We start from the raw sequence: 25,943 nt of genomic DNA, 5'->3' as shown, positions 1-25,943 counted from the left end.
GTCAAAGGATTTGTTTTCCCTGATTTTTATTTAAATTATTCTGCCTTCACCTCCCCGTGCATGGTTCAGAGCCTGTGGTGGCTCTGTGCTGGGATTGAAATGATTCTTGCTCAGGCAAACTCTCATTTGGACTTGTCAAAGGAGTTCGGTGTGTTTGTAATTAAGTGCCTCTCACACCTTCTTTAACCTCGCTTACAAGGAGCTGAAGCGTTAGAAAAGCCTGCAAGAGGCAGGAAAGGCTCATTTGCACCTTGAAATGCCAATGTTTTGGGAGATCAATGCTGTCTGTGTGGAACAAAACCATAAGCAACTTTCAAGTGCTTTTTTTTTTAATGCAGTGTCTCCTTTGCATATTGGATTCATGTCTGATTATATGGTGAGTGAGGTGTGAGATAACAGGAGAGAAACCTCTAAAGCATTAATTCCTCCACACGTGCTGTGGCTCCAGCTCTGCTCTGCTTTCTTGAGCTTCCTCTCTCCTAAACAGCATCACACCGACCGGATGGTGGGGAGGAAACATCACTGTTACCGAGCTGAGCGTGGGAAGTTTGGACTGTATCAGAATTAGGGTAATTAGTGTTTGCATTATTTCTCAGCCACACATGGCAGGGAGGCAGGAAAGGCTTTCCCCTTTCTCCTGGAGATCAGGATCACCACCTTGTCGTGGTGTGAGCCATCCCTGTCCCTGAGAGCTGGGATGGGATGATTCCAGAGCTGCCACTCTGCTCACAGCACTGCCAGGGCCAGCACAACCAGGCACCTTGGTAATCGTCCGTGGGCCACTCGTGAAAAGCTGTGAAATTCCCAATTAGCCCGGAATAAAGTGGAGATAAGCGTGTAATTCTCAGCCCAAATTAAATCAAGCGTCCAAGCATGCTCTTCCCTCTCTGCTGTGCTTCATCCCCCATCTCCCCTCTGCATCCTTTAGCACAGCACATTTTTCTTTTTAATTGGTGGCACGCTTTATCCTCGGAGTTTAAACTTTGCCAGTGGATGGAAGGAAGGGGTTGTATTCTTTGTTTGGTTTAAAGAAAGGCTTTGCTGCTGTGAGGATCTAATGCACAGGATTTTGGGGTTTCATACCCACTCCCATGGCTGTGTGAGATTGGCTTTGGTCTGATGCAGCAGAGGAAAGCAGGAAGCTTCGTTTGAGACACAGGGAGGGAACCTGGCTCGTTTGGGAAGCTCTGCCACAGGGTTTACATTAGAAACATGTTGACACTGCTGAATGAGGGAGTACTAATGGTCCATTTATTAAATATCTCAAAGTCCATTTAGGATCCCACAGAGACCTTGAGTAAATTAGAGTTCAGGAGGCAAACTGGTGCTGTTGAATATGCAAGAGTGAATTTGTGTGTCCAGCCTGCTCCAGTGAGGGACAGCCCTCCTGGGACAGGTGCCACCAGGGGGGACAGAGCCCAGTGCTCCTGTGCCACCAGCAGCTCCCAGACAAAGCCCAGGAGATGCTGGCCATGACACAAATTGCAAAACCTGGTACAAATATAAAGAAATGATGCATCAGGCCATGGCTTGCCCCACTGGAGCAGCATTTTGGGTCCTTGAGGTGGCATTTACAGAGGCAGACACTGAAATTGTCCTCAGTCAGAGCAGTCATCCTGTCCTTCCCACCTGGAGTGTCCTTTTCCCAAAGATTTCTGAGCTTCCACCTTTCAACACTTAGGAAACAAAATTCAAAACACACCCTTTTTTAACTTCTATCCCCATATAAAACAGTGAAAAATGTCCAGATCACAGGGATGGCCAGGGAGCCTGTTCCACCCCAGCTCAGTTGTCCTCCCAGTTGCTTTCCCAAAGAAATACCAATTAATTATTTTTCTGTCTATGCAGCAATTGCTCCTAATTGCTGCCTCCATCGTGTGCCTTCTGGTTTGGAGCAGGTTTAATGGGAGATTTGTGCTCATCTTGAAAGGGTGCTGGCTTTAATGATCAGGGAGAGCATCAGTGAGCTGCAAGTTCACAAAGTGGTGCCCTTATTTCTGATTTCCAGTGTGAACTCCCATCTACAGCTCTGCAATTTGATCCTGAGGGGAACCCAGAGGTGGTTCAGCTGTACCAGGGCAGGTGGGAGGTCAGGCAGACACAGAAATCATGGACTCATAGAGTTTTTATGGCTGGAAAGGACCCCCAAGCCCAACCCCAGAATGGACCACTGAACCATACCATGAAGGGAATGCTGATGTGTTCAGCAAAGGAGCTGGATTCAATCCCTGTGGGTCCTTCCAGCTCAGCTTATTCTGTGATTCTCTGAGCCCTTAACTCACCACAAGCACATCAGCAGCTCCTCCACTCATGCAGAGGCTTTGCTTCAGCATTTATGTAACAGCAGGAGAAGCACAAGTCCTCTGAGAATGTGTCCTGTGCCCAAAAAGTTCATTTTGAGCCAGGTGGGAGCAAGGTGGTCCCAGGGTGGTCTTTGGCAATGAGAACAAGTTCCTGTGGGGACAGCCAGCAGGGATGGCTGTGGATCATGGCTGGGACAGGATTCTGGTGGATCTGTGGGCTCCACAGGCAACACAGAACAGATGATCAGCCAGGCACTCTGGAGGAAAAGGGAAAAGCCTTGTGATGGAGGCACAGGGCTCAGGGCTGAACTGTCTGGAGTTCTCACCTTTATGTCCCTCTGCTTCTCCCAGCTGTGGGTGTCACTTGGTGGGGTGGGTTTGGACACGAGCTCTGACCAGTGGTGCCTGTGGTGGGACAGGGAGAGGCTGGGCAGGGCTGGAGGAAGGGACTGGTGCTCTCACCCATGTGCCAGAGAGAACTCCTGCAGCATCACACCTGATTTCTCCTGTAATTCCAGGGAAATGGGAATGATTGGCTGTGATTAGATGGGCTTGGGGAGAGAGCTTTGATCCTGTCAGCAGAGACAGGAGAATGATGGAAAGAGAAATGAATGCAAAGAAAGGAGAGAGGAGGAGGGAAGCACCACCAGGAGGGTCCTGACAGACGGGGAGGAGGTGAGGGATGGGCAGGAGATGTTTCCCAACGCTGCTCAGACAGGCAGGAGGAGGACAGGAGCTCAGGCTCCTTCTCAGGGAGAGCTTTCTCTGAATCTAAGCTGTGATTTCCATTGGTACAGTCAGCTCAGCCCTGAAACCCTGTCAGAGAGGGCAGCTTGACATCAATTACTGCAGCCCTGTCTGTCCCTGGTCTGGCAGCAACCTGGGCAGTGCACTCTGCAGACAGATGTGTTTGACTCAGACGGGATGAGAGCAGAGTCTGAGGCAGTGCACTGAGTTTGGAGCTGCTCTGGCTGTTTTTGGGGGAACCAAGACCCTGAACAAGCTGGGTGCAATGGCCTCAGTGCCCAAATCCCTGTTTGTGAGGCAGAGATCCACACAGGACAGGGAGCCCTGGAAGCCTGGCAGCACTCAGGGTGTGGGGACAGACAGGCAGGGATGGGCTGGCTCCATCTCAGAGCCCCTCAGAGCTTTATCAAATCCTCACACAAGCAGTCTCAAGTAGCTCTAGGCCTGCAATTCTCCAGGAACTGAAGGAAAAACAAAGTGCAAGGCAATATCAGCCCTTCCTCTTGACCTTCCTCTCCTTGCAGGGAATTCTGTGTGTGGGGTCTCACCTGCACCTTCCTCCAGCACAAACCCCAGGGTTATCCTGCAGCTGCCACCATCCCACCTCTCTCTTGGCCTCCCCATCCATGGCAGATCCCAGAGGATGAACCAAAACTTATCTGGATCAGATCTTTTTGTAAACACAGCCCTGACACCCCCACACTTTAATACAGCGCTCCCTGTTCTCTGTTGGAGGCTCTGTAGTGGAGGCTTCTAAAAAAAGGAGAATTTCTGGCTTATTTACAGTTAAAAAGATTGTGTTTGACACATTTATGGCTGAGACAGTAAATATGACTTATGGCAAATCAATTCACTGCATTTGACTGTGACATTGGTGCTGCCGGGGATTTGATTGGGGATTGATGGGGTTGTTTGCCAGAGGGCTGGGAGATGCCATCAGCCTCACACGGTCCAGGCTGGCAAATCGGGGTTCTGGCAGCGTGCAGAGAGCTCAGCCCAGCCTGGCCCACCCTGCTGTGCCTTTCCTGCTCTTCCAAACCTCGGGAATCACCACTGGGGCTGTGCTGAGGCTGATCTCTCCGTGCTGAGCTGGCATTTTCACAGCTTGGCCAAACTTTCAGTTTGCTTTCCATCCCTCCCCCTTTTCCTTAGAGTCCATTTGGATGTCTGAAAACAGAGATGCTGAAAACCGAATTTATGCCACAAGGAGAAGCAGTAGAGATAAGGTGGGGGTGTGTGTGTGTGAGGGGAGGGAGCTAGAAAGGCAGCCTTTTTATTTTTTTAAAACTTTTTCGCTGATGGCAAGTGGTAAGCATGTTTTATTTATGTATTCTGAGATCCGCCAACGTTATGTTTTTCTCCTGACTGATGCCTTGGCTGCAATGACAGCTTACACTGAGCTGTGCACAAGCCTTATTTACCCTCCACAGACACCTCCCCAGACTGACAGTGAATTATTCTGCACCTTGAACTGCTCCTCACTTAATGCAACGCAAATTTGGCTCCTTTGTTAAAAGGTTTTGGGTTTTTTTTTTTTTTCCCAATGTGTAGATTATTTTTTCAATGAAAAGGGGCTGGAGGCTCTTTCGAGATGGTAAAAAATAAAGTATATTTAGAATTTAGTGAACTCTGCCTTGCAGTTGCCTTGCTGTTCCCTGGCTGTGGTTGGTGGTGTCTGTGCTGGGTGGGAGCTGAAGGATGGGGATTCCTTCCCCCTCCTCTTGGTGCTGCAGGAGGGATGGGCTCTGCCTGTGGGAGCTACAGAGTGCATTCCCAGTGCCTGCTCTCCTTTCCCATTGCATTTGTGAAAACTCATCTGTCTGCTTCTCCAAAACCAGATCTGAGCAAAGATCAAGGTGCAAAATCAGAGAAACTGGAGGATGCTCAGTGCATGCTCTGCAGGAGCTGCTCATTCCCTGTGTCCACGAGCACATCTGTGTGTCCAGCAGAAACTTTTACCACCACAAAGTTCCTGCCAAAGCTGGTTTTTTTTTGCTGGTTCCAGGCAGCTCTTCCTGACAGAGCACAGCTTCAGCCCTGCTTCAATCCCAGCTGGGGAACAGCTTTGGCAAAATCATTGCTAAATGAGGTTTTTAGCAATGTGTGGTATGGAAGGCGTCCAGGATTGTGGTTTTCCAAGGTAGCAGCTGAAGGAAAGAAAAAAAAAAAAAAAAAAGAAAAAAAAAAGTAAGACTGAGCTTTTGTTAAGTAATTAAAGAATTCCGGGTTGCTCAAAGCCTCAGGGCTGTGCTTCTGTGGCTGATCAGAGTCTTTGTTTGCACAAGGCTGGTAAACAATTTGCAGTTCTTGGCAATAACCTGAATTATGTCCTACCATTAAAAAAAAAGGGCAGAAGTTGAAAACTCTGGATTTATATCACTATTTCAGGGCAGGGAGAGGAGTGAGGGAGGCTGATGGGCTGGCATTCACTGAGGTCTGTGTGGAGATGCCCTCACTTCTCCAGCTCCATCCATGGGATGCTCTTGGGTGAATAAATAAAGTTCAGCAAGAGCAGAGAGCCCAGGATTGCTCAGCACAGGAGTTCCCTCCCTCAGACTGGGTTTAGCCACTGATTTAGGCAGGTGGACTCACTGCACAAAGCATTAATATGCTCCCTGTGTGCCCTGTGCTCAGAGCCAGGAGATTTGCATGTGAAATCTCTGCTCCTGGAGCCTCTACACCCACATCCTTAATTAAGCAATGCCCCACGTTTCTGCTCTATAGGGTAAGTGAATATATGCAACTGCAATGCACAGGAGAGAATTTTGCAATGATTTTGCTGTTTGTTTAAGTGAGGAGGAGTTTGCTCAGTGGGTTCTCCTGACCGCCAGCTACACTTGGTTGGAAAAACACATAAATAAAAGCAGGATGAAATTTCCCATTTGGGGTGAGCTGCCAAGAAAACACCTCCAGTGGCACGTGGGGAGGTCAGGGAGGCCACAGCCCTGCTCCCATCTGCTGCTGGCAGAGCCAGGGCCAGCCCACACCCTGTGGCCAGCATGGCTTTGGGTTGGGCATGTTCAAGGGAAGGGGAAATGGGAAAATGGGGATAAAACCAAGAAACACATGCAAAATATGCCCTGTCTAGCCCAGCCCTCTGAGAGTGAGGTTTGCAGGAGAGGATGGGGAGCACATTCCCTGTCTGGGGGTGCCTGTTGGTGTTCCAGCCCTGCTGCCCCATGTCCCTGTGTCCCCTCATGCTGTCACCACAGGGTCCCAGTGCCTGGCTTACCGTGGGGATCCCCCCTCAGGGACAGGAGGGCAGTCAGCAGGACACTCACTGCATCCCCTTCAGTCTGAAAATAAATTGAGAAACCTCCTTGGACCCATCCTAGGAGGAGATGCTGTTAGGAGAGTCTGAATTTTCAAACAGTGCCCAACCCTGGGTCAAGTGGAGTTTGATATCATGGTAAAGGACACGTTCTCTGTGGCCTTTGTGATGCCACAGGAGATATTTTTTTATTAGCCACAGCCACTGAGAGTGGGGAAAAAAGCTTCTAGAAGAGGCACCCTCCTCGTCGTGCTGCGGGAAAGATCATCTGAATTAACATGAGCTCCTTGGCTATTAAACGGAAATTTTAAATGGGAAGAAAATTCTGCAGTGACTGCTAAACTGTGTGTCAGCAGAAAGGGAAAAAAGCAACGTGTGTCATTCCTATTATCATCCTGAAATCCATCTTCCCTCCACATGCCATGACGGTGGATAATCCCCGTGCGACGCCGGCATCGCTAATATTTGCAGAGGCAGAATTCCTACTTTGGGAGATTTTTACTCTGCATATCTTATCCCCCACCTTGAAGGCATGGTCTGAGGTGGTTGGAAACGCTGATCACGCTGCTCCTGGGGGTTGAGTTTTGCCACTGGTGGCAGCAAAGTGGGCTCTGAAGTCCAAGGAATCAGGAGATAATGGGAGTGGTGAGTCACTGCTGGTGTGTCCTGTGTGCCTGGTGTGGGTTGGACCTGCTGGCAAGGACAAAGGGCTGTTTGCAAACCAGCAAAACTGTGCCAAGCCCTGCCAGGGTGAGGGCAAAAAGTACCCAGGGCTGCAGGAGCTCATCTTCAAAAAGAAGAAGAAAATCCGTGCTGCTTTTTGATTGCCTGTAGAAAAACAAGGAGATCAGACAGGAATGCCAGGGCGTGATAAATTTTGCAACACCTGCACTTTTTTAACCCCTTGGTTGCATGGGATGTGATCAGATGTTTTCTGTGGTGGGTTTAGATGTGAAATGAAGGTGATGAAGGGGTCTCTGCTCCCAGGATGGGGACTGGGGCTGTTGGTGACACAGCCCAGCTCGAGCTCCCCACCCTTTAGGTTTGTCATGGTCGTCACCCAGTGACACAGAGTGGATTGGCTTGTGCTGGTGGGAATGTAAAGCAGGGCATCACAAATGAGTGACAAAGTTTGGCAGCCTTGGGAACCAGTCATGGCTTGGCACAAATCTGCTCTCCAGATGTCCCAGTGGGGTGAGGGAAGTGGTGGCTGTGATCTTGGTCACAGCTTTGGTTTTCCAAGCCAGGCTTTGGTGTTTTCATGGTGAAAGTGGGCTGTGTGTGCCAGGTACCACCCAGTGGGCAGGTTTTGGATACTGCTGTGTGTGCCCTGGCTTTGCATTGCTGCCCCCACAAGACTGAGGGAGAGGAACTGGGGTGGGTTTGTTTGCAGTTGAGGAGTCAAGACATGGGAATGAAGTGAGGGGTGGAGAACCAGACCTTGTATGTGCTCATCTTTGCATATGGCACAGAAAAAAATCCAGACCAACTCCTTGAGCAAAGAGAACTCAGCACTAATAAATCTCCCCCTCCACTTTGCCTGGCAGGGAGAGGAGCATGGGGATGCCCAGCAGGAGAAAAGCACAGAGGAGATGTGATCCAGGGTGAAAAAACCCAAGCTAACGATGTAGACATTTGTGCAGAGGTTAAAAATGAAGCAATAAAACCTTTACACAAACTTCCAAATGCTTCAGCAGCCACACGCCGCAGCTCAAAGTGGGGAATAAATAAGGGAAGGAGCAGGCAGGCAGAGGGAGGCTGAAAGAGCCATCACTCCTCGGTGGCAGCCTGAGAAATGTGTCCCCATGGTGTCCCCAGAGCCACTGAGGGGAAGGGAGAGGGGAAATGGAGCTTGGGGTGTGCTAATGCTCCTGAAGGGTTGGGGTCACCCTATGGGGAGCAGAGGGGATGAAACCTGAGCTGAATTTGCCGGGTTGGGCTCACCAGCAGGGCAGCCTGCAGGGGGGCTTATGTTCCCTGGGAAGGGTAAATTAAAGCTTGTGTGTGGGATGGAGAATTTACTGACCAGCCTTTCAGAAAGTCTGAGAGATGGGTGCAGGAGGGACATGAGGGGTTTACAGCCCTGCCTTTGATTGGGCTGTGTCTGGAATGGGGGTGCTGTGGCAAAGAGCTAAAGCTCAGGTAAAGCCCAGCATTTCAGCGGTACAGCAGCTCTGCATCGTGGACTCCCCACAAAGATGTTATCCCAGGGCAAGGAGCAGCTCCTGGGAGGACAGGGACAATGCCACTTCCTATCCCCCAAGGCTCACCTGGTGTTTGCACTGACAGCAGGATTTCAGGATTTTCTGAGTTGTGTCTCTTGCTGCTGGGAATGCCCTTGCACTTCCTAAGTGGGTGCAGCCTCCCTCCTCCCATCCTGCTGGACTTTCTGATGGTGAACCACAGACGTGCTACAGCAGCACAATGCTGCCTGGAGAAGGCAGGCTATCAAAAAAAACCAAAAAACAAAAATCTTTTTATCCAAATGAGCTTCGTTTTAGAGCCAGGGGGTCTCTGGTCCATGGGGAATGCAGCCAGGAGCTCTGGGTCATCCTGCCCTCACTGTGCTGGGGCTCCTGACTTTGAGCCACCTCCAGCACTGCTTGGAACCTTTGCTTTATAAATGAGTGTGGAAAAGGAAGGTGAGTGTGGTGCAGCTTCCCAGGAAGCTGTTCTGCAGCCTCTGCAGATGAACTCACTGTCTCCTTAGCTTAAGGCCTGGGTAAGGAACTAATTATTTGGACCTAAGCTTAAATCTGTATCCACAAAGATGGATTTGTGACTCTTGCCAGCTTCCCCTAGAGGATTGCAACCTCATTTTGTTCCTCGTGAACTTCTGCTGAGGTGTAAAATAACAACAATCTTGAGAGCTGAAATCGCTGAAGGATGGATTAAATTATAATGCAATCAGTCCAAAAGACCTTCTGTCTGCAAGGAGCAGCATTAGGCTGTCCCAGCCTGTCAGGATTACCCAGCCTGTTTTGTCTCCACCAGGAGCTGCATTTCCTGGGCATTTTCTGTTATCTTCTGCCCAATGCTCCTTGGGAGCCTTGGCATCACCCTGCCCAGGGCAGGACTCTGAGAAGAGCTCTGTAAACCCACGACAAAAAAGGACAGATGGCAATGAATATTTTGAGGTCTGCAGCATATTCCTGGGGAAGGATTGCTCCCAGCCTGCCATCTCCATGCAGACTTTAAATCACAACTTGAGCAGCAAGCCTGGTCTGGGGTCTGTTAATGTGTGTTTGGAGAGGATTGAGCATAGCAGGGCTCCAATCCCCACTGAGATTTTCCAGAATAAACTCCTATAAATAGCCAGGATGGAGCCCATGGGATGATTTTCAGACATTTGAAGACACCTGGGCCATGGCCTGGCAGCCCTTGCACAGCTTGGGGAGCAGCTGGGGAGGCAGGAGCTGCCTGGCTGGGGCTGACCCTGCTCCCCATCCTGCTGAGCCCCCACCCCCAGGGGTGACATGCTGCTCCTCCAGGTGCCCTGTGCCACCCTGTGTCCCTGCAGGAGGAGCAGGGATCATTTTGGGACACCTGGAGGGATGCTGGACAGTGACCTCACAGCAAACAAGGCATCCCACAAGTGCCAGTGCCATAGATGGGAGTTTCTCATGGCTGCAAGGCCCCTTGGAGGCTTTGTTCCTCTTCAGGGCAGGTTTTAGATCCCTTTTCCTACCTGAACAAAGGTAACAAAAGATCCAGGGGCTGAATTACCTTTCTGACTTTGTCCAATTTAGTTTCTCTTTGTCCACCAGTTCAACAGTTTCTGTGGAGCAGGGGGAAGCAGAGGAGGGGGATGCAGGCAGAGCACAGCTGCTTTTGCTGAAGAAACCCTGTTAAAAAGAGATCTCCTTTGTGGAGACAAGCCAGTATTGCCCTCTGCTCCATGCTCAGCCTGCTGGGAGCTCTGTGCTCATTAGGATGCTCTGAGAAAAGTGGTCCTTGAGGACCCTGCCCTGATATCCCCTGCAGAAGGCAGGCTCAGCCTGGACTTGACCCTTTGCCTGCTCACCTAAGCTGTTGTTAGGCAATGAAATGTGGAGTTTCTCTTAAAAGAAGCTCTCTTCTGCTTGGGCTGAAGTCTGTAGGTTGACTGCAATCTGCCCCTAGAATGAGAGAGCCCAAATGATGGGGACAGAGTCCCATTTGCAGAGGGGTAGCACAGCCAGGGCATTCCCAATGTCTGGACATAATTTCCAATTTGGCTGAAGCCTCACTTGTTGTTTCTTTGATAAGTCTGGATGAAAATATTTGGTTCTTTTTTGTTCGTGTCTGTTTTTTGTGCTGTTTTGTGTTACTTTTTTTTTTTTTTTTTTTTTTTAAGAGGTTGCTGTGCTGAAATAAATAGTTGTCTTTGTAAAACATCAGGTTAAGCAGGTCCACCCCTCCCCTCCCCTGCACATCCAGTTGCCACCAGGGTCCTTCTGCAGCTGCAGGAGTATGAGAACAAATGGGAGAGACAAGCATGAACAGAAGCAGAACAAATGGAAAAGTAAGATGCTCAGTGAAAAATTTAGAGGAGCATTTTAAGCAAGGAAAAGGTTGTTCCTTTTCTATTTGTTATACTCCTTGAAAATGAGCACTGCCTGCTTGCAGGGGGCTGGGGAACCTGCAGCAAAGCCCTGCTCTCCATTTGCATGTTTCCTTGCATTAAGGCAGGGAAGATGATAAAAAGCTTTTCATCCCAGGCACTTAAATAGCAGGATTGTGCTGTACAAACATGCTTTCCTGCCCTGATGTACTCAGGAGTGTGTCTGAGCCAGGCTTGGGGGCTGTGCACAGCACTGGGGCACGAGGTAATGAGAATTTCTTGTCAGACTCGTCCCAGGTCCCCTGAGCCAGCGTGGCTGTGGCACTGCAGAGATGTTTGCTTGTTCTGGGATGGATATTTGCTCTTGGCTTCATGCCTTTTACAAGAGCACAAATGTAATGTCAAAAGAAACCACTTTGGTAATGTACTTAGAAGTTAAATATTTTATACAGTACTATTGTGATGTGATAGATTGCCTCCCTGACATTGCTTTTTGCCTGAGATCCAGAATTTGGGATCATCTGTGGGGCTGCATTCCTGCATCCTCTCCTCTGTGGTGCCTCTTGTGCCTTTTCCACAGGGTGCTGAATTCCTTTCTGTCCCTACAAAATGCTAAAAAGCAACTCAATCCCAGTCCCTGGCAAAATGTGAATTCTGATAAGCCAATGGTTATTGTTTGAGCCCCTGGGATTGATAGCACTGTGTTAAAGCAAGGTACTCACTCCTCCTCAAGGCACAATGTGAGAGATTTGTGATGGTAAATGTGTCACTCTGTGAGCTGTGTGCCAGGATCTCAGCTGGGGAGCAGCAGGGAGGCTCAGGCCAGGGAGTCCTCACACAAAGGTGTATGTCTGTATGTCTGCATGTCTGTATGTCTGTGTCTGTATATCTATCTGTCTGTCTGATCTGCACTCCAGCCCAATCAGTATGGTTTTCACAGACCAGGATTAGCTGGGTTGCCCTTCCATACTCTGGGGTAACTCAAACTGCTTCACGAAGCTGTGAGTTTGGCTGTGGGTAGCACAGGTTAATGGCATGGTTGTTATGTACTCGGTTACAAAGCTTCCACGTGGCCTCAGATATTATAAATCTGGTTTATGAAGATTGGGAGTTTTAACAGAGACCTGGTTCTGCCTTATTCCTTCTGCAGCCTGCCAGGGATTTTTGACAATCCACTTTTAGCAGCTTCCAGCACAGGCAGAGAGAGACTTTATCTCTCTGAGGAAAACTTCTGGGTGAACACCAACTTGTTTTTTATTTGCCAACATCAGTGAGTGCTTGGAGGGTAAAAGGGAGCCAGGATAAGCTAAACACAAGCCAGAGGGGCTGTGCTAATTCTCCAGAGCCAGGTAGGTTTGAGCCATTCTGAATGGCACTGACTGGACATGCCCAGCCCAGATCTCTGTCCTTCCCATTTCACCTCCTGCTCATCCTTGTGCCCAGCTCAGTTCAGCAGCTGCTGAGCATCAAATGATGATTCTTCTGCATTTTTATGGCCAAATCTAAGGATAGATTTTAAAGGTGCCAGTGACAGGCCAGCAGCAGCACCAGAGAAGTCCATGGCACTGGATCTTGCTCGCCGAGGCAAACCAGGAGCTGCTCACACATCAATTTAATGACTAAAAACACCTTGAATAGCAGCTGCTGCTCTAAATGCACTTCTTGTAGGGGCAGTGTGTGGTTTGGGGTTCATGGCCCTGCACACAGGGAGAGCCTGGCCCTGGGCTGTGAATTCCCAATTAGTTGAGGAGGGACCATTTTCTTTTGGCTGCAGGTGGAAATGACCCTTCCTAAAGCCATTGATCACTAATTAACACAAAACCTTGAAGCAAAGTTTCCCTTCCAACCCTGTATAGAGTGCAGCTCACCAAGGCCTCCAGCCATTTCAGCAAAGGTTTGGGCTCATTTGGATTAGCCTGACTAAAAAAACACCTTTACAAGGAGATGGATGAAAGGTGCTGATGGAGACGTCCCTCCTCCCCAGTCCTCTGATCTCCATGGAGAAGGGGATGGATGAGGGCAGCAGCAGGGAGGGCAAACCTGCCAGGAAGCCCTGGCTTTTCACAAAGCCCCAGGGGTAGCCAGGAGGGAGTGTTAAATTTGTGTCATTAAGTCCTGGCCACGGCACAGGTCCCTGTCACCAGAGTGGACTGTGCTGCACTGAACCCTGGAGGTGGACACTGCCCTTGTCACAGCCACTCCCTGCTGCTGTGGCCCTGCTTGCAAAGAGATTGCAGCAAAAAAAAAGAAGAACAAAAATCTGTTTTCATTAAAAAAAGGAAGTGGGGAGGAGGAGGGCGAGGTGAGGAGCAGGAGAGATGGATTGTGCTGGGGCGCTGAGTGTGGAGCAGCTGTGATTAATCATGGGGAGAGGGAGAAAATCCTACAGCTCTATTGGGAGGAAGGGTTTGCTGGTGTGAAATGATGCTGCTGCCCATTCCCAGGATACCTGTGCCTCACTCTGTGCTGGAGCAGCCCCACTGCTGGTGAGGGATCCCCAGCTCCAGGCTCAGGTTCACCAGGAGCACCCAGCTCCCCTCCCCTCTCTGCACCAACATCCAAACCCTGAATATCTCATTAACTCTCTTTCCCCACGCAGATCTGCCCTGAATGGGAACAGAGGGCACCATAAATAATAACTGGAGCTCTGCTGGGGCCATCTGAGCAGAGGCTTGTCCTTGCTTGCCCTTGCTTGCCCTTGCTTGTCCTTGTCCCTTCGGTTAATCCCAGTTTTAAGAGGGATACTGCTCCTGGAACTCAGCAGTGCTCCTGCTGTGGTGCTGCAAGGAGTGCTGGGGGTATTTTCAAGTTAAGTTAGTTAAAGGAGCTGCTTAGCTGTGCTTCCCATAGGTGTCTGTATGTCACTGTCTGTCCCACCCTGGTCTTTTGAAGGATTTTTGGCAGTAGTGGTAACAATAAATGCAGGGATAGAGGCTGAAGCTCAGTCCCAGCAGCAGTGTGTCCTAGAGCTGGGCAGAGGGATGTGCTCACCAGGGGACTGTGAAGGTGCTCAGCTGCACATAGCATCTCACCATGTCATCTGAGCACATTTTTCTTTACATCTGGAATGAATTTGCCAGAAAAGAGGTCTTTGGGCTCTTTACCTTTTATTAATATATTTTTTGAGCCAAGTAAATAACTTGGCCAGTGATTATTAGAACATTTCACCTTCCCAATACTTCTTCTGCCCTCACCCAGGGCCTGTTTTGAATATGGCATACACAATTAGGGTTGATATTTTTCTTTGTTTTGTTTCTTGTGTCTGTTAACTCATTTTTTGTCTAAAAAATCTGCTCTATATTTAAAAGGAAATCGGGGGGAAGGGATGGACAGGAAAAGGTCTTGGCAATGCAAAGGTTTTAGTCCGGAGAGCAAAGAAAAGTTCAGTTATTTTATTTATTGAAAAAAATAAAATCATAATCCCTCTGTGCTTTGCTTTGATCTGAACCAAATTCTATTTCAAATTCTGGTATATGACTTGGGAGAAAAACCCCAACCTAAGAGCCTGTAATAATAACTGTAATAGTAATTGTTGTTATTTTTAATTTTGGTACAAAAGCCCCTGGATTTTGGGGAGGGCAGCTGTTTCCATCAGCTTAGGAAAACTATTCACATGGTCAAAGTTAAGCATGCAGCTAAATCATTTGAGGAACAAGTCTTTCTGCAGGCAGATAAGAGCCTAATAACACGATGATGAGAGCCCAGCCTACCACCGATAGCAGAAACTAATATTTGTGATGCAACAGTCTTGCATTATTCAGTAGTTAAAGATAATTCTAAGAAACAGAACAGCTTGAGAATTAGCAAAACTAGCAATAAAATATTCTTAGCTGACTCCGGGGGGAAGTAAATTGCCATGTACAGGATTTGCATTCATCTTAACGTTTATTAAAAATGAGACAGCGCTGCTTTCCACGGAACAGCTCCATGGATCACTGGAGTGTGACCTCCTGCCTCACTCAGCACCTGCTGGGGCCTCACTGCTCATGGCATTGGTGGGTTGGTGTTGGGTGGGAGTGATGGGGACCCAACTGCCCACCTGGACAAGTCCCCAGGGTGCTGTGAGTGATGCTGCCAGCGCTAATTGCTGATTGTGAGCCCAGCACCAGGTGTTTGTCTCCCCTCCCAGGGGTGAAACCACCAGGGAACAGCAGCTGGAGAAGAGCAGGAATGCTGCCCTGAAGGAGATGTGCTCACAGCAATGCTGACATGAAGGGTTTGCACACTCCATCTCCAGTCTCACTTCACTCCTGCACTTGCAGAGAAGGTGCAGAAATACAACAGGGAGAAGCAAGCTCAGGTTTCCTCTGCTGCCCATCAGCTTTTTGGACCATTCCTGTGCCCTGGCAGTCAAAGGGCAGTGAGCAGGTGGAGGGCCTGATGCATCAGTCAGCAAGTAAAGATCCCTGAATGTGCTGGAATTGTGCTCAAGCACAAAGATCTGCTGCTGCACGAGGGAAATCACCACCCAACTGATCAGCACCAACAGCTCAGTGCAGCAGAAATGGGTCACTTTGGGACGGGGGAGGAACCTGCACCACCTCAGCCATAACCAAACAACAACATGGGCCAGAGGGAGCCACACTCCTGCCTTTAATGAATGCAAATTTCTGCAGGAGCACCCAAGATCTCCAAAAACCCCTCTGATGTCTGTGCACCTGCACCCACACCTGCAGCCTGACCAGCCCCTGCTGCTCACTGTGAGTACAAGAGCCACGAACAGCAACTGAGCTGGGTGGACAGGCAGGGAAGGAAAATGAAACAAACAAACAAATAAAAAAAAAATTAAAAAAAGCGAGTGAGACTATTCAAAAGGGGGACTTTATTTTTATTACACTGGAGCCAGGCGTCAGTGCGCCAGTTCAGCTTTGATACACAATAAATCAGCAAACCTGTCACTCAGTTTGGAAACCAAGATTGCAGTGGCACTAAAAACACATTGAAAACATTTACTTCCTTCCTTTTTTTTTTTTTTTCCCTCTTTTGTTTTTGGTACAAAAATGGTACAAACAACAATACAAAATATTTGTGCTGTTGGCGGTTACAAAAAAAGGTTTCTGAACTTTTGCTTTTGCGCTTCAGCGTGAATACAGCAGAACAGCAGAAGTCTTCCTTGAGAACAACCACAGTCATGCGGGCTGCTACACAGCTTCTCCATCAGAAAGGAAACATGCAAAATCATCATTAAAATAAAAACTAAAAAAAAAAAGAAAAAGTGCTCCAATTATACATCTATACGTTGTTCTTGTTTTTTTCCCCTATTAGATTTGTAGCTTCAAGCACTAACTACATTATGTACACTGTGTGTGAACAGTTGTGTGTGGGGTTGGTGTGGATTGGAAAGAATTTTTATTTTCCCCATGAAAACGAGTTAATTTGTGTGGGAGACACCTACGTTGTCTGGCTGCTGTTTTAAACACTCGCATTCATCGTGACACAGCATTCCCCCCCTCCCCCAGTATTGTTTTTTTCACACTTAAAATGAAGAGCTCCAAAAGACATCACAAATAAAAATTCAGTATTTTTTCTTTAATTATGGGGTTTGTTTAGATTAAACAAGTTGCAATCTTGGCATATTGTGTGGTACAGATGCTGCACTGACCATTACCGTTCTTCAATGCCCGAGTGTCCACCCTACGTGAAGCAGTTACAGGTGACACAGCCACCTCTGAAACCCCACTTCTGAAGGCTAGATCTGGATTTGGACCTGACTATTCCAAAAAACCCACAGAGAGAAAAATCACCATTGTACAACTGCCAACGGCATCACCTGGTCCAACAAAAAAAGGGAAAAAATGGAAAAGAAAACACAAAACCAGAAGTGAAACCATGACTAGAACGTGGGACACCTAGAACAGACTTGCCTATTTACTGTCATTAATTACTGCCATTAATTACCTGCTGAATCTCCTCCTTGCCTTGCATTTATTTCTGTGACTGATGCTGCTCCCAGTTTTAGGCTACACGCTGAACAGAGCAGCAGGGCTGTGGGTCACGTTCTGCTGGGGTGCTGTGGGTACAGCAGCGACACTGGACAGGCACACTCCCTGGGTTGGGGATGTGCAAGCCTCATCCTTAGGAAGCAGGGAGGCCAGACATGTGCCAGTGCCCTGGGAACTCACTGTCCCCATCCCTTGGACAGCAGGAGAGCTGTGGTGGTGTCCCCCGGCAGGGCTATGGGGTGGGACAGAGGTGTCTTAGGGGTGGGATCCCCTCCACCTGCCTGAAAGCAAGTCCTTCCCCAGTGCCTTGTACTGAACAAAGAGTGGGGACCACTTCAAACTGTTCAATATTTTAGTCTAGATTAGTCAGGGAACAGGGACTCTGGTCTCAATGCATTAACCCCTCCTGTGGCCTCTCAGAATAAACAGCATCTGCAGGCTCAGCCAAAGAGTTGTTTGCCTCACTGCAGCTCCTTGCAAGTCACCATCACCTCCAGCTGCAATTTTTGTCACCATGTCACATCCATGAAGATCACAGGGGGACAGAGTGATGGTAAAGCCACCTTGTCAATAGGACCCCGTGGATTAATGTAAATTTTCTTAGCTGGGTTACAAACCATCAGTAGTTTAGCAGACAAAAAGGTTTGTAAAAAGTGATGTTTTCATTGCTGGATGTGTCCCTTGCTTACCTTCCACTGGTCCCACAGTGAGAAAAGGGCGTGATGCTGCTGCTGCTGCTTGTGGGGCTGAAAAACTCAGAGAGGGAGCATGCAGGGAGGAGAAAGGGGAGGAGGAAAAGAAGGAAGAAAAGGGAGAGGTCCTGCAGAGGGAGACTGAGTAGAACTGGGTCAAAACACAATAATCTGGCTGGTTTGATTTATAGGTTCGTGGGATTGGAACGGCTGGATTGCAAATGCTGCAGAAAAAAATAACTGCTGATTTTAAAAAGAGTCGCCAGTGGAAACAGGTTGGTTTATTTTTAATTGCTCGAAGAGTTTTGTTTGACTTAGGTTGCATAAATGTTCCTGAAAACCTGAAATGTTTAGACAAGCTGAAGTCAGACAACATCCCCTCCACGGCTAAGGGGCTCCTTTCACTGCTGGGGAGAGAGCTGATGGTCTGGAGCCGTGTCCCACATCCCTGCCAGTCCCTCCCTACCTGGAATCCCTCACCCCAGCCAAAGCTGCAGCAGATGTTGAGCACCAAGCGCTCTGGAGCAGGGACTGAGCTGCTCTCGCAGGTAAGCAGTGCCAGGAGATGGCAAGGCACAGCTCACAGCAGAGCCTGGCTTTGCAGGATCCACACGAGCATTCCAGGAGCAGCACGGAGCACACAGGCAGTGCCACCAACCCAAGGGATGGAGAACCAGGGGCATCACCTTGAGCTGAATCCTTCTCCTGTGTCGGTGGTGAGGCTACAGCGATGGAGACCAGCAGCAAGAAACACCAAGTGCATCTTTATTATTCACTACACCTGTGCCCAGGCAGCTTCTGCAGAGGTGCAAAGACCTGGTGGTGAAATATTCCAGCCCTTGGCTTTTCCAAAAGATTTAACAGGTAAGAATCAAGAGTGGCAAGGGTGAGGAAGAGAGGCTGTGGGGCCATGCAGCCTCTGTGCCATGTGAGGTTTGCCAGGAGTGGTCAAGAGGAGGGGGATGGCACAGGGCAGAAGCAAACCAAGACTTTGATGGGGGTCACACAAGATGACTGAGCTCACAACGATGGAATGGGAACCTGGAAGAGTGTCAGGTGCTGCCAGCCCATGCCTGTGGTGTGGCATCCTCACCTTGCTGCTGCCATCAGCGCCGTCCCTCTCCTCTGAGGTCCACACTATTGCCTCCTGGTCTCCTCAAGAACCTTGGTGAGAGTGAATTTGCTCTCTGAGCCGTGAAAGACAAACTGACCCATTGACTGACCAACTGACCGACCAAGACAAAAAGAAAGATCTCACCCTTGGTAGTTAATAACATCCTGGAAACGCTGAAGTCCCCTCGGGCAGACTTTTACCATATTCCACTTCATACAAGACACATTTCAAATGCTCATTAATTTACAGAAATTGCATTTTATAGAAAATATGATACAATGAAATATAAAATGCACTAGGAGCATTTCAAAAATCTATAGAGACGATCTTGCAGCCCAGTTTACCCTCGGAAAGGCGCCCACTCATCACTCAAGCTCTCGTCCTCTCATTCTCGCTCTCGTGTGCACGCGCTCGCTCCCCCCGCCTCCCCCCCTTTAACTCTTAGCATTCAACTTGAGAATCAATAGAGATATCAAAAAAAGCGTGATTATCCCCTGGATAATCACCTTCCAATACTGTGCACATTCTTGGATTTAAAAGGAAAATATATCTAAGCACTTTTACAAGTTTTAGCGAACCCACTGCAAAATCGTCTGCAGAATATAAAACACAGGTAATCCAAGATTTCATAGCACATTAATTAAGTGGCTCATAATCCATTAAATGTGGTTTATATTACACATCCATGCAGTCTAAATCATTTTACAAACATTAGACATAAACCCACTAGTCCAAATCAGTAAAGGAAAAAATGTAATAAAAAAAGCTAATAACTATTTGTTATTGGTTAAACTGACCCTACATATAAACTAGGTAGTTTGCTACCATTTATAATACTGATGTTGAATTATGCCTGGATGCTGCAAAACCTCTTGCTTACTTGGCAATGCTTGAGCATATTAACCACAAGATACTTAACAGGCCCTCGTTGCACTTCTTCTCCAAAAAAACACATTTACTACAGATAGCAGCGCCTACCCATCGAATAGAAAGGACACACATTAGCTGAGTTACACGATGTTGTTGAGCTTTGGCTACTAATGCTCCAAGGCATTAATGTGGTACTAGACTAACTCCATACTTAGGGATGGGAAAAGTGTGGGTAACCTTGTCCCTGTCCTTGGCACTGCACAAACCCTGCCTCAGCCCAGGAGAGCAGCACCGGTGCTGGGCATCCTCAGGGATGGGGGGCACCAGCAGCAGCACCAGCAGCACCAGCAGCACCAGCAGCACCTCCTCACCCCGCCGGTGTGTCCGTCACTCACGAGGTCGTGGGAGCCAAAACACGGTGACAGCAGAGAAACAAACAGATGGGCCTTTGGTCATGTCACCATTTACTTTGTAGGGTTTAGGCAAGGGCTCTCGGAGATTTCTGTTGCAATAACCAAAGGCTTTATCAATGCTATAGTTCTATGCAGCTACATTGAGTGTGACCAGGGGCCAGCAGAGCCCTCTGGTCAGTATTTTGCATCTGATAACACTGAATTATATACAACATGATGACTAGTTCACCACCTGCTGAGGCTTAAAGATGGCTGTTAAGATTTTGACTCAAAACATCTCCCCCCTCCCCACCCTCCCGTCCTCTTCCACCCCAGAATGAGTCACCCCCTTAAAAAAAACCCAATAAAACAAAACGAAAGAAAAAAAGGCAAAAAAGAAACAATCTCCACAGTTCCTTTTTGTTAACTCCTTCCCAGCTAGAACTGGCTTAGGGTCACAGGGAGTGCTGCCCAGGATGGTTGTATGTTTGTTTTCATCACTCCTGAGATTGAAGGGAATCTGACACATGCACCAAAAGGCACTTTCAAATATATATATATATATATATATTTTAAAAACAGTGCTTCTGTTCTAAGAAATTCAAGTTAAGACAGAGTGCCTTTCACTCTCTTTAGTCATAAAGCAGGTAAACGAGCAATATCCCAGCTGACATTAAAAAAACAAAAAAAACCCAAAAAGAAACCTGCAGCAGAGACAAGTGTTCATGCGAGACAGCTCAATATTCTAGGAAAAAAAATACAAAGAAAAAAAAGAAAAAATAAAATAGAAACCTCCTATATCACCACTAAAAATAACAATACAGTCAGCAGGGGATATTAATTAAAAAAGCTGCCACATCTGTACAGTTCTTGCTCCTGCATCGGCTCTTTTTGTTAACGCTGTCTGTGGGTTGGTTTTTTTTTTTTTTCCTCCTAAACTTTTTTTCTTCTTCTTCTTTTTATTTTTTTTTTTTAATTTTTTTTTTTTTTTTAATAAGATGAGGTCAGTTTAATCTTCCTCTCCTCCCCCGTACATGTCCGCCAGTTTCTTGAACCTGGGCCCCCAGTCGTTCAGGTAGTCGTAGTCCTGGTCCCCGGAGCTGGAGGAGTTGAGGGAGCTGACGGAGCCGGCGGTGGAGCCGCTGCCCTCGTAGTCAAACACCAGCAGGGAATCGTACGGGGGGGCTGTGGGGTCGTTGTCTGCAGCACGCAGGCCCTGGCGGAGAACACAAGGGGTTAATGCCCACCATGGTCTGAGAAAAGCTAAAAGGGGAAAATGAACATCCTGGGGATTCCTGGGTGCACCGCTGGGTAGAGACCTTTCAGCAGAAAACCCAGTAACTCCCAGTGTCCCTATAAAGAGTCACATTCAATGACAGTGGAGTTATTTCCACTGATCCATTTCTGGATCTGGAAAGTTTCTGTCCTGGCTACTGTGCCCTTTCTGACATTGCCTGTTGAGATTTCCAGCTTAGCCAATGAAACAAAAACCAGCACCCTTCCTCTCCCACCAATATTTTAATTCTGATGACTTTCATTCCTTTAGGAAAACAAAAAATAAAAAAATCACTCCTGGCAAAATTCTGCAATTAGGACAGACGTGGGGTGTGGAATCCTGGGCAGAGGTTGGGGAGCGTTGCTGCTCCTGTGCTGCGTGGGCAGCAGCGTAGGCAGCCCATGGAAATGGCCTCGGGATATGGAGAACAAGAATTGCTTTGCTGCAGAGCCCAGCTTCAGGAAAAGCCGGGTGGAATAGCCCTGCAATAAAGCAAATGTTCCACATTCCCACCTTCAGAAACCCTGGCCTCAGCGTGGGGAGATGGAACTGGTTTCAGCAGCAGGGGCGTGTGTGAGAAGAGTGAGTCTTCACAAGCATGGATGTGTGTAAATGTGAGTGAAGGATGGGCAAAGGGACAAAGGAAAAAGGGATTTTAATGATGAAAATGAGAAAAGCACAGCAGGAAATGTATGTAATAATAGAATTAAATGGTTGTAACATTTATTTTTCTGGCTTAGGAAATGGATGGTGTGCTTTGTCTCGGAGGAAATAATGCATTGATTGGTTTGTAACCACTCAATCACTCAAAACTAAAAATGAGATAAGAAATACCAAATGGATAGATATTTGTACAGGCAGATAAAGGAACAGTAATCTAACATAAAATAAAGAAACTCTCTCTGATCTGAGTCTCTCTGTGCTGCAAACTCTTTGAGGCTTTGCACCAAACAGCTTACAAGGAAAGCACAGACTGCTGAAATAATTACAAGTCCAGGAGCCACAAATGGCTCATTCTGCCTGGGTGCTGAAAAGCATGGTGTTTGTGACACCCACAAGACAGAAATCTTGTTTTTTTTCCTGGTTCAATGCCTTCATTAAGCCAAGCCCTGCACCCTTTGCTCACCCCAATCCTTTCCCTGGCTGCCATCAGACTTCTGGCACGAGCAGCAGCACGGTTTGGTCCGTGCAGTCAGGGAAACCTGACTTCAGCTGGCTGCTCAAGCTTTGGAGATGTGACACAGGACCCCCTACAGAACATACCTCATTAATAAAATCACCAATATCCCCTGGATGTGGGATTACTGGTCTTATAGGATACTGTGGTTCAGCACCAATAGGTCTTTCATCCACCCTTCTGACTCCAGGTGTCTTGTTCAGCACGTGATCCATGGTCTCTGGCTGCTGGAGCTGGCTTAAATCGTAATCCTGTGACAAATGGGAAGGCACAGTGTGAAACCCAGAGCTTTTCGTGCAGATCACCTACTCACTCAATGTGCAAACAAGTTGAGGGCTCTAATTCTCTCTCAGCAGAAGTTTGACAGCAAATCTTATCCCTGGGTATGTAGCACCTCTATCTAAATTACAGATGAACATGACCTCTGAGCAGCTCATAAAATTGACCTCCTAAGAGTGTATCTTGTAAGTTAAATCAAGTATTGAAATACCTTCTGAATACTTCACACAGCATCTAAATATCTGGGATAAAACCCTGGCTTTTGTTTGTGTGTGCATAGGTGTATGCATAACTTTTTTGACAAAATACACAATATAATGTAGAGACACAGTGTTGGCTGACATATTATTGCAATTACATTTCTACAGAAATAAAAACATTAAAATGTGTTTTGCATTTATGCATGTAGGCTTTTTAAAGTAATTATGTTCTTTTTGCTTGTGAAAAATCCCAACAGAATAGGTTTCTATCACAAAATGAGAACCAGGTAATATTTCATTAAAAATGTATTCATGTAGGTAATGGTGTTTTGCTGCTCATCCTTTGCTGTTATTTTTAACGAATCCTTCCTAAAATATTTAAGCCTACAATGTAGTTGCCTGAAACCAGATGCTTCAGCTACTTGGAATGCTTAGAACACTACTTTGTTCTACCAGGAAAACTATCCTTGTGCTCAGACAGGGATGATTGAATCTCCAGGAGCAATATTTATAAATAACTTGACAGCGACAAGACAAAAAAAGAAATGTTAATTGTGGGGATTTTTCTGTGGAATAAGAACTTTTCAAGGTTTGGATAAATTCCTGTCTCAGCTTGCCATGGCAGCTCTCACTGGGCTCGCCTGCTCACCTTTGGAGGCCACCAGGACCTCAAGGGATTGGATCCCCAAGCACTGACCTGGAACCTGCAGTCCAATTCAACAAGCAAAAATAAAGCCATTACACAATGTGCAGTCACAAAATCTGCATGAATATTGTATTTGAGAGTGTCCTGGGCTCTTTACTCATGTTTGCTAGGAGTAAAAAACCAGTGACTTCAACATGAGTGACCAAACTTTGTCATTTTAGCTGAAGAACTGGACATGAACAAGTGGAAAAACACATCCCAGGAGTGCAGGCCAGGGAAGTTTTCATCCAACATCAGCACTGGTGTCTGTAGGAAGTGGCAGTGGAGGAAAGCTGACGTGCTCAGGCAGCCTGTGGCTCAGGGCTCTGTCACCCAGCAAAGCTTTGCCACTGCACTGCGTGGTGAAAGAGAAAATCCCCAAATCTCTTTAGACATTTCTCATAAACCATGTCCAGAAATTAAAAGAAATTAAATGCACATTACAGATGATTAAGTAAATGCAGGGAAAGCCCACAGAAGCTCAGGGCTCAAGCAAGCCAAGGCAATAGATTGCAGCCACAAGGCTGGGCAGAGCAGTAGCTGCGGGCTGGTTTTATGAAGATCTCCGGTAAAATAAACAATTTTAATGACTTAAGGAACAGAAATACTGTTTGAACATGAGTGTCAATGGAGTGATTTACAGTCCTTCCCCAGGAAGCTGCCTAGGGGGTAGAAAAATCCCTGTGGCACTGTCCTGCTTGCACAGGAGGGTGTCCCAGTAATATCCTGCACCTCCTGCACCTGCTGTCTCTCCACCACCCCAGTGAAGCCAATAAAGCTGCCTGGTCATAAAAAAAGAAACACAACCCTTTGCATATATTTAACTAAAAATAACATTTCTGCCTTTTTGAGAGCACAAATTGCACAGCTGCTCCTTGGCCACAGCTCAGGGGGCTCCTCTCACCTGATCCTCCTCTCCACCTCCCTCCTCGTCGTACTTGAGGATGTTGTCCCTGACGTCGTCCTCGGGGTCGATGAGGAGCTGCTTGGTGTGGCGCTCCTTCTCCCGCCGCTTCATCCACACCACGAACAGCAGGACCATGGCTGCAAGGGGAGCAGGCTGGGTCAGCTGCACTCCTGCACTCCTAGCCCCTCACCCCGCTGCCTGCTGCAGAGAACCTCACCAAACCTAGCTGAAATGGTAACCTGTTGCAAGGTCTAATTTTTAAAGGAGAGATCAGTGAGAGATGTAAATACTGTGACAGATTCCCACTACAAACATTTCTTCAGGATCCATCACCGATGCTGATTAAGCTGATATTAATCAGCAGTAAAACACACAATCAAAGGAGAAGAAACCAGAAAGTGTGAAAGTTGCAGCTTTCTGAAAATATCTGATCTGAATCCTGAGTTTTCAGGATTGGATTTCCACCTTTATTTTATTCAGGGGCATAAGGATGGAGGGAAGGGAGCTGCAGAGAAGGAAACAGGTGCAGATACCAAACATTTGTGCACAAGGGGCTGTTCCAGCAGCGTGGCACAGGTTCAGCCCATTCAGGTCTGGCTGTCACAGTCTTTGCTGTTTTCTGCAGTTGGCCAGGCAAGGCTGATCTGGGGGAGGATGCACAACACTGGGTCCTGTAATCCAATCTGGCCTCCCTCATATTCTTCTTTGGTCCATGAGGGAGGCTCTTTAGACTTCTGAGACCAGATTAGCCAGGACATTAGCACATGCATTTGGCCATTGACTTGGAAAGCAAATCTCAGATGATCTGAAATCCTTTCAGAGAGCAGGGCTAGCTTTGCAGAACGAGGGAGAGCAAATCTGGTAGCACACAGCCAAGATCCTCAGGCATCAGCATTTGCATGCCAGGCTTGGCTAATCTCTAACAGGGAGAGATGAGCAGTTCTTGAATCATAAGAAATTTTTCCGTTCTTAAACAACTTTACCCACAGGGAACATTGGCTCACTGATCCTTCAACCTCACCCTTCAAAGGGACACCCATGTCCCAGGGGCTGTATGCTCCCTGTGAATTACTGCATGCAAGATTATCTGGGAACTCAAGTCTCCACTAAAACAAGGCAGCCACATCTTGTCTTCTTCAAGAACGTGTTAATACTCTCGTTTTCATTCTCCTACTCAGCAGTTGCAAATAATGCCCTGAGTTCAGCCTGGGCAGCCTCTGCAGTCACACCTCCCACTCTCTGCTCTCCTCTCCACTCTCCATACAAGCCCCACACTGAGCTGCAGTGGTGGCAATTTGCAGGAGAAGGGAGCAATGGATGGACAGCAGAGGTTGGAACAAGTGTCCCAGGTTCACTTCAACCCTCAACTCTGCCAAACAACACAAGCAACCTCGGGCAGGATGTGAGATCCCAAAGTTTGGGGTTTTTGGTTGACACCAGACCCTGGGGACAGGGTCCAGCTTGCAGGAGGAGGTGGTTAGGAGGATCCAAACTCTTCCTCCCAGCACAGAAGTGTTTATACCCAACAGGAATTCAGTGAAGTGA

The 25,943-nt window shown here is 47.7% G+C and overlaps 1 protein-coding gene across 2 annotated transcripts in view; it reads right to left on the bottom strand.

Moving 5' to 3' along the window:
- Nucleotides 1-15,666: 15,666 nt before the first annotated feature.
- Nucleotides 15,667-25,943, bottom strand: part of CDH4 (cadherin 4) — a 420,434-nt gene continuing 410,157 nt past the window's right edge. For both annotated transcript variants that reach the window (XM_033074736.1, XM_033074737.2), the window contains exons 14-16: nt 24,396-24,535; nt 22,414-22,578; nt 15,667-21,090 (exon numbers count right to left, since the gene is read on the bottom strand). In XM_033074736.1, coding sequence (XP_032930627.1) covers nt 20,884-21,090; nt 22,414-22,578; nt 24,396-24,535 — 512 coding nt within the window. In that variant the 3' untranslated portion in view covers nt 15,667-20,883. The remainder of the gene's footprint in view (nt 21,091-22,413; nt 22,579-24,395; nt 24,536-25,943) is intronic.

Source organism: Catharus ustulatus, chromosome 17 (assembly GCF_009819885.2).
Source record: "Catharus ustulatus isolate bCatUst1 chromosome 17, bCatUst1.pri.v2, whole genome shotgun sequence".
In the NCBI taxonomy this organism is placed as follows: domain Eukaryota; kingdom Metazoa; phylum Chordata; class Aves; order Passeriformes; family Turdidae; genus Catharus; species Catharus ustulatus.
This window is presented reverse-complemented; position numbering and strand designations above follow the sequence as displayed.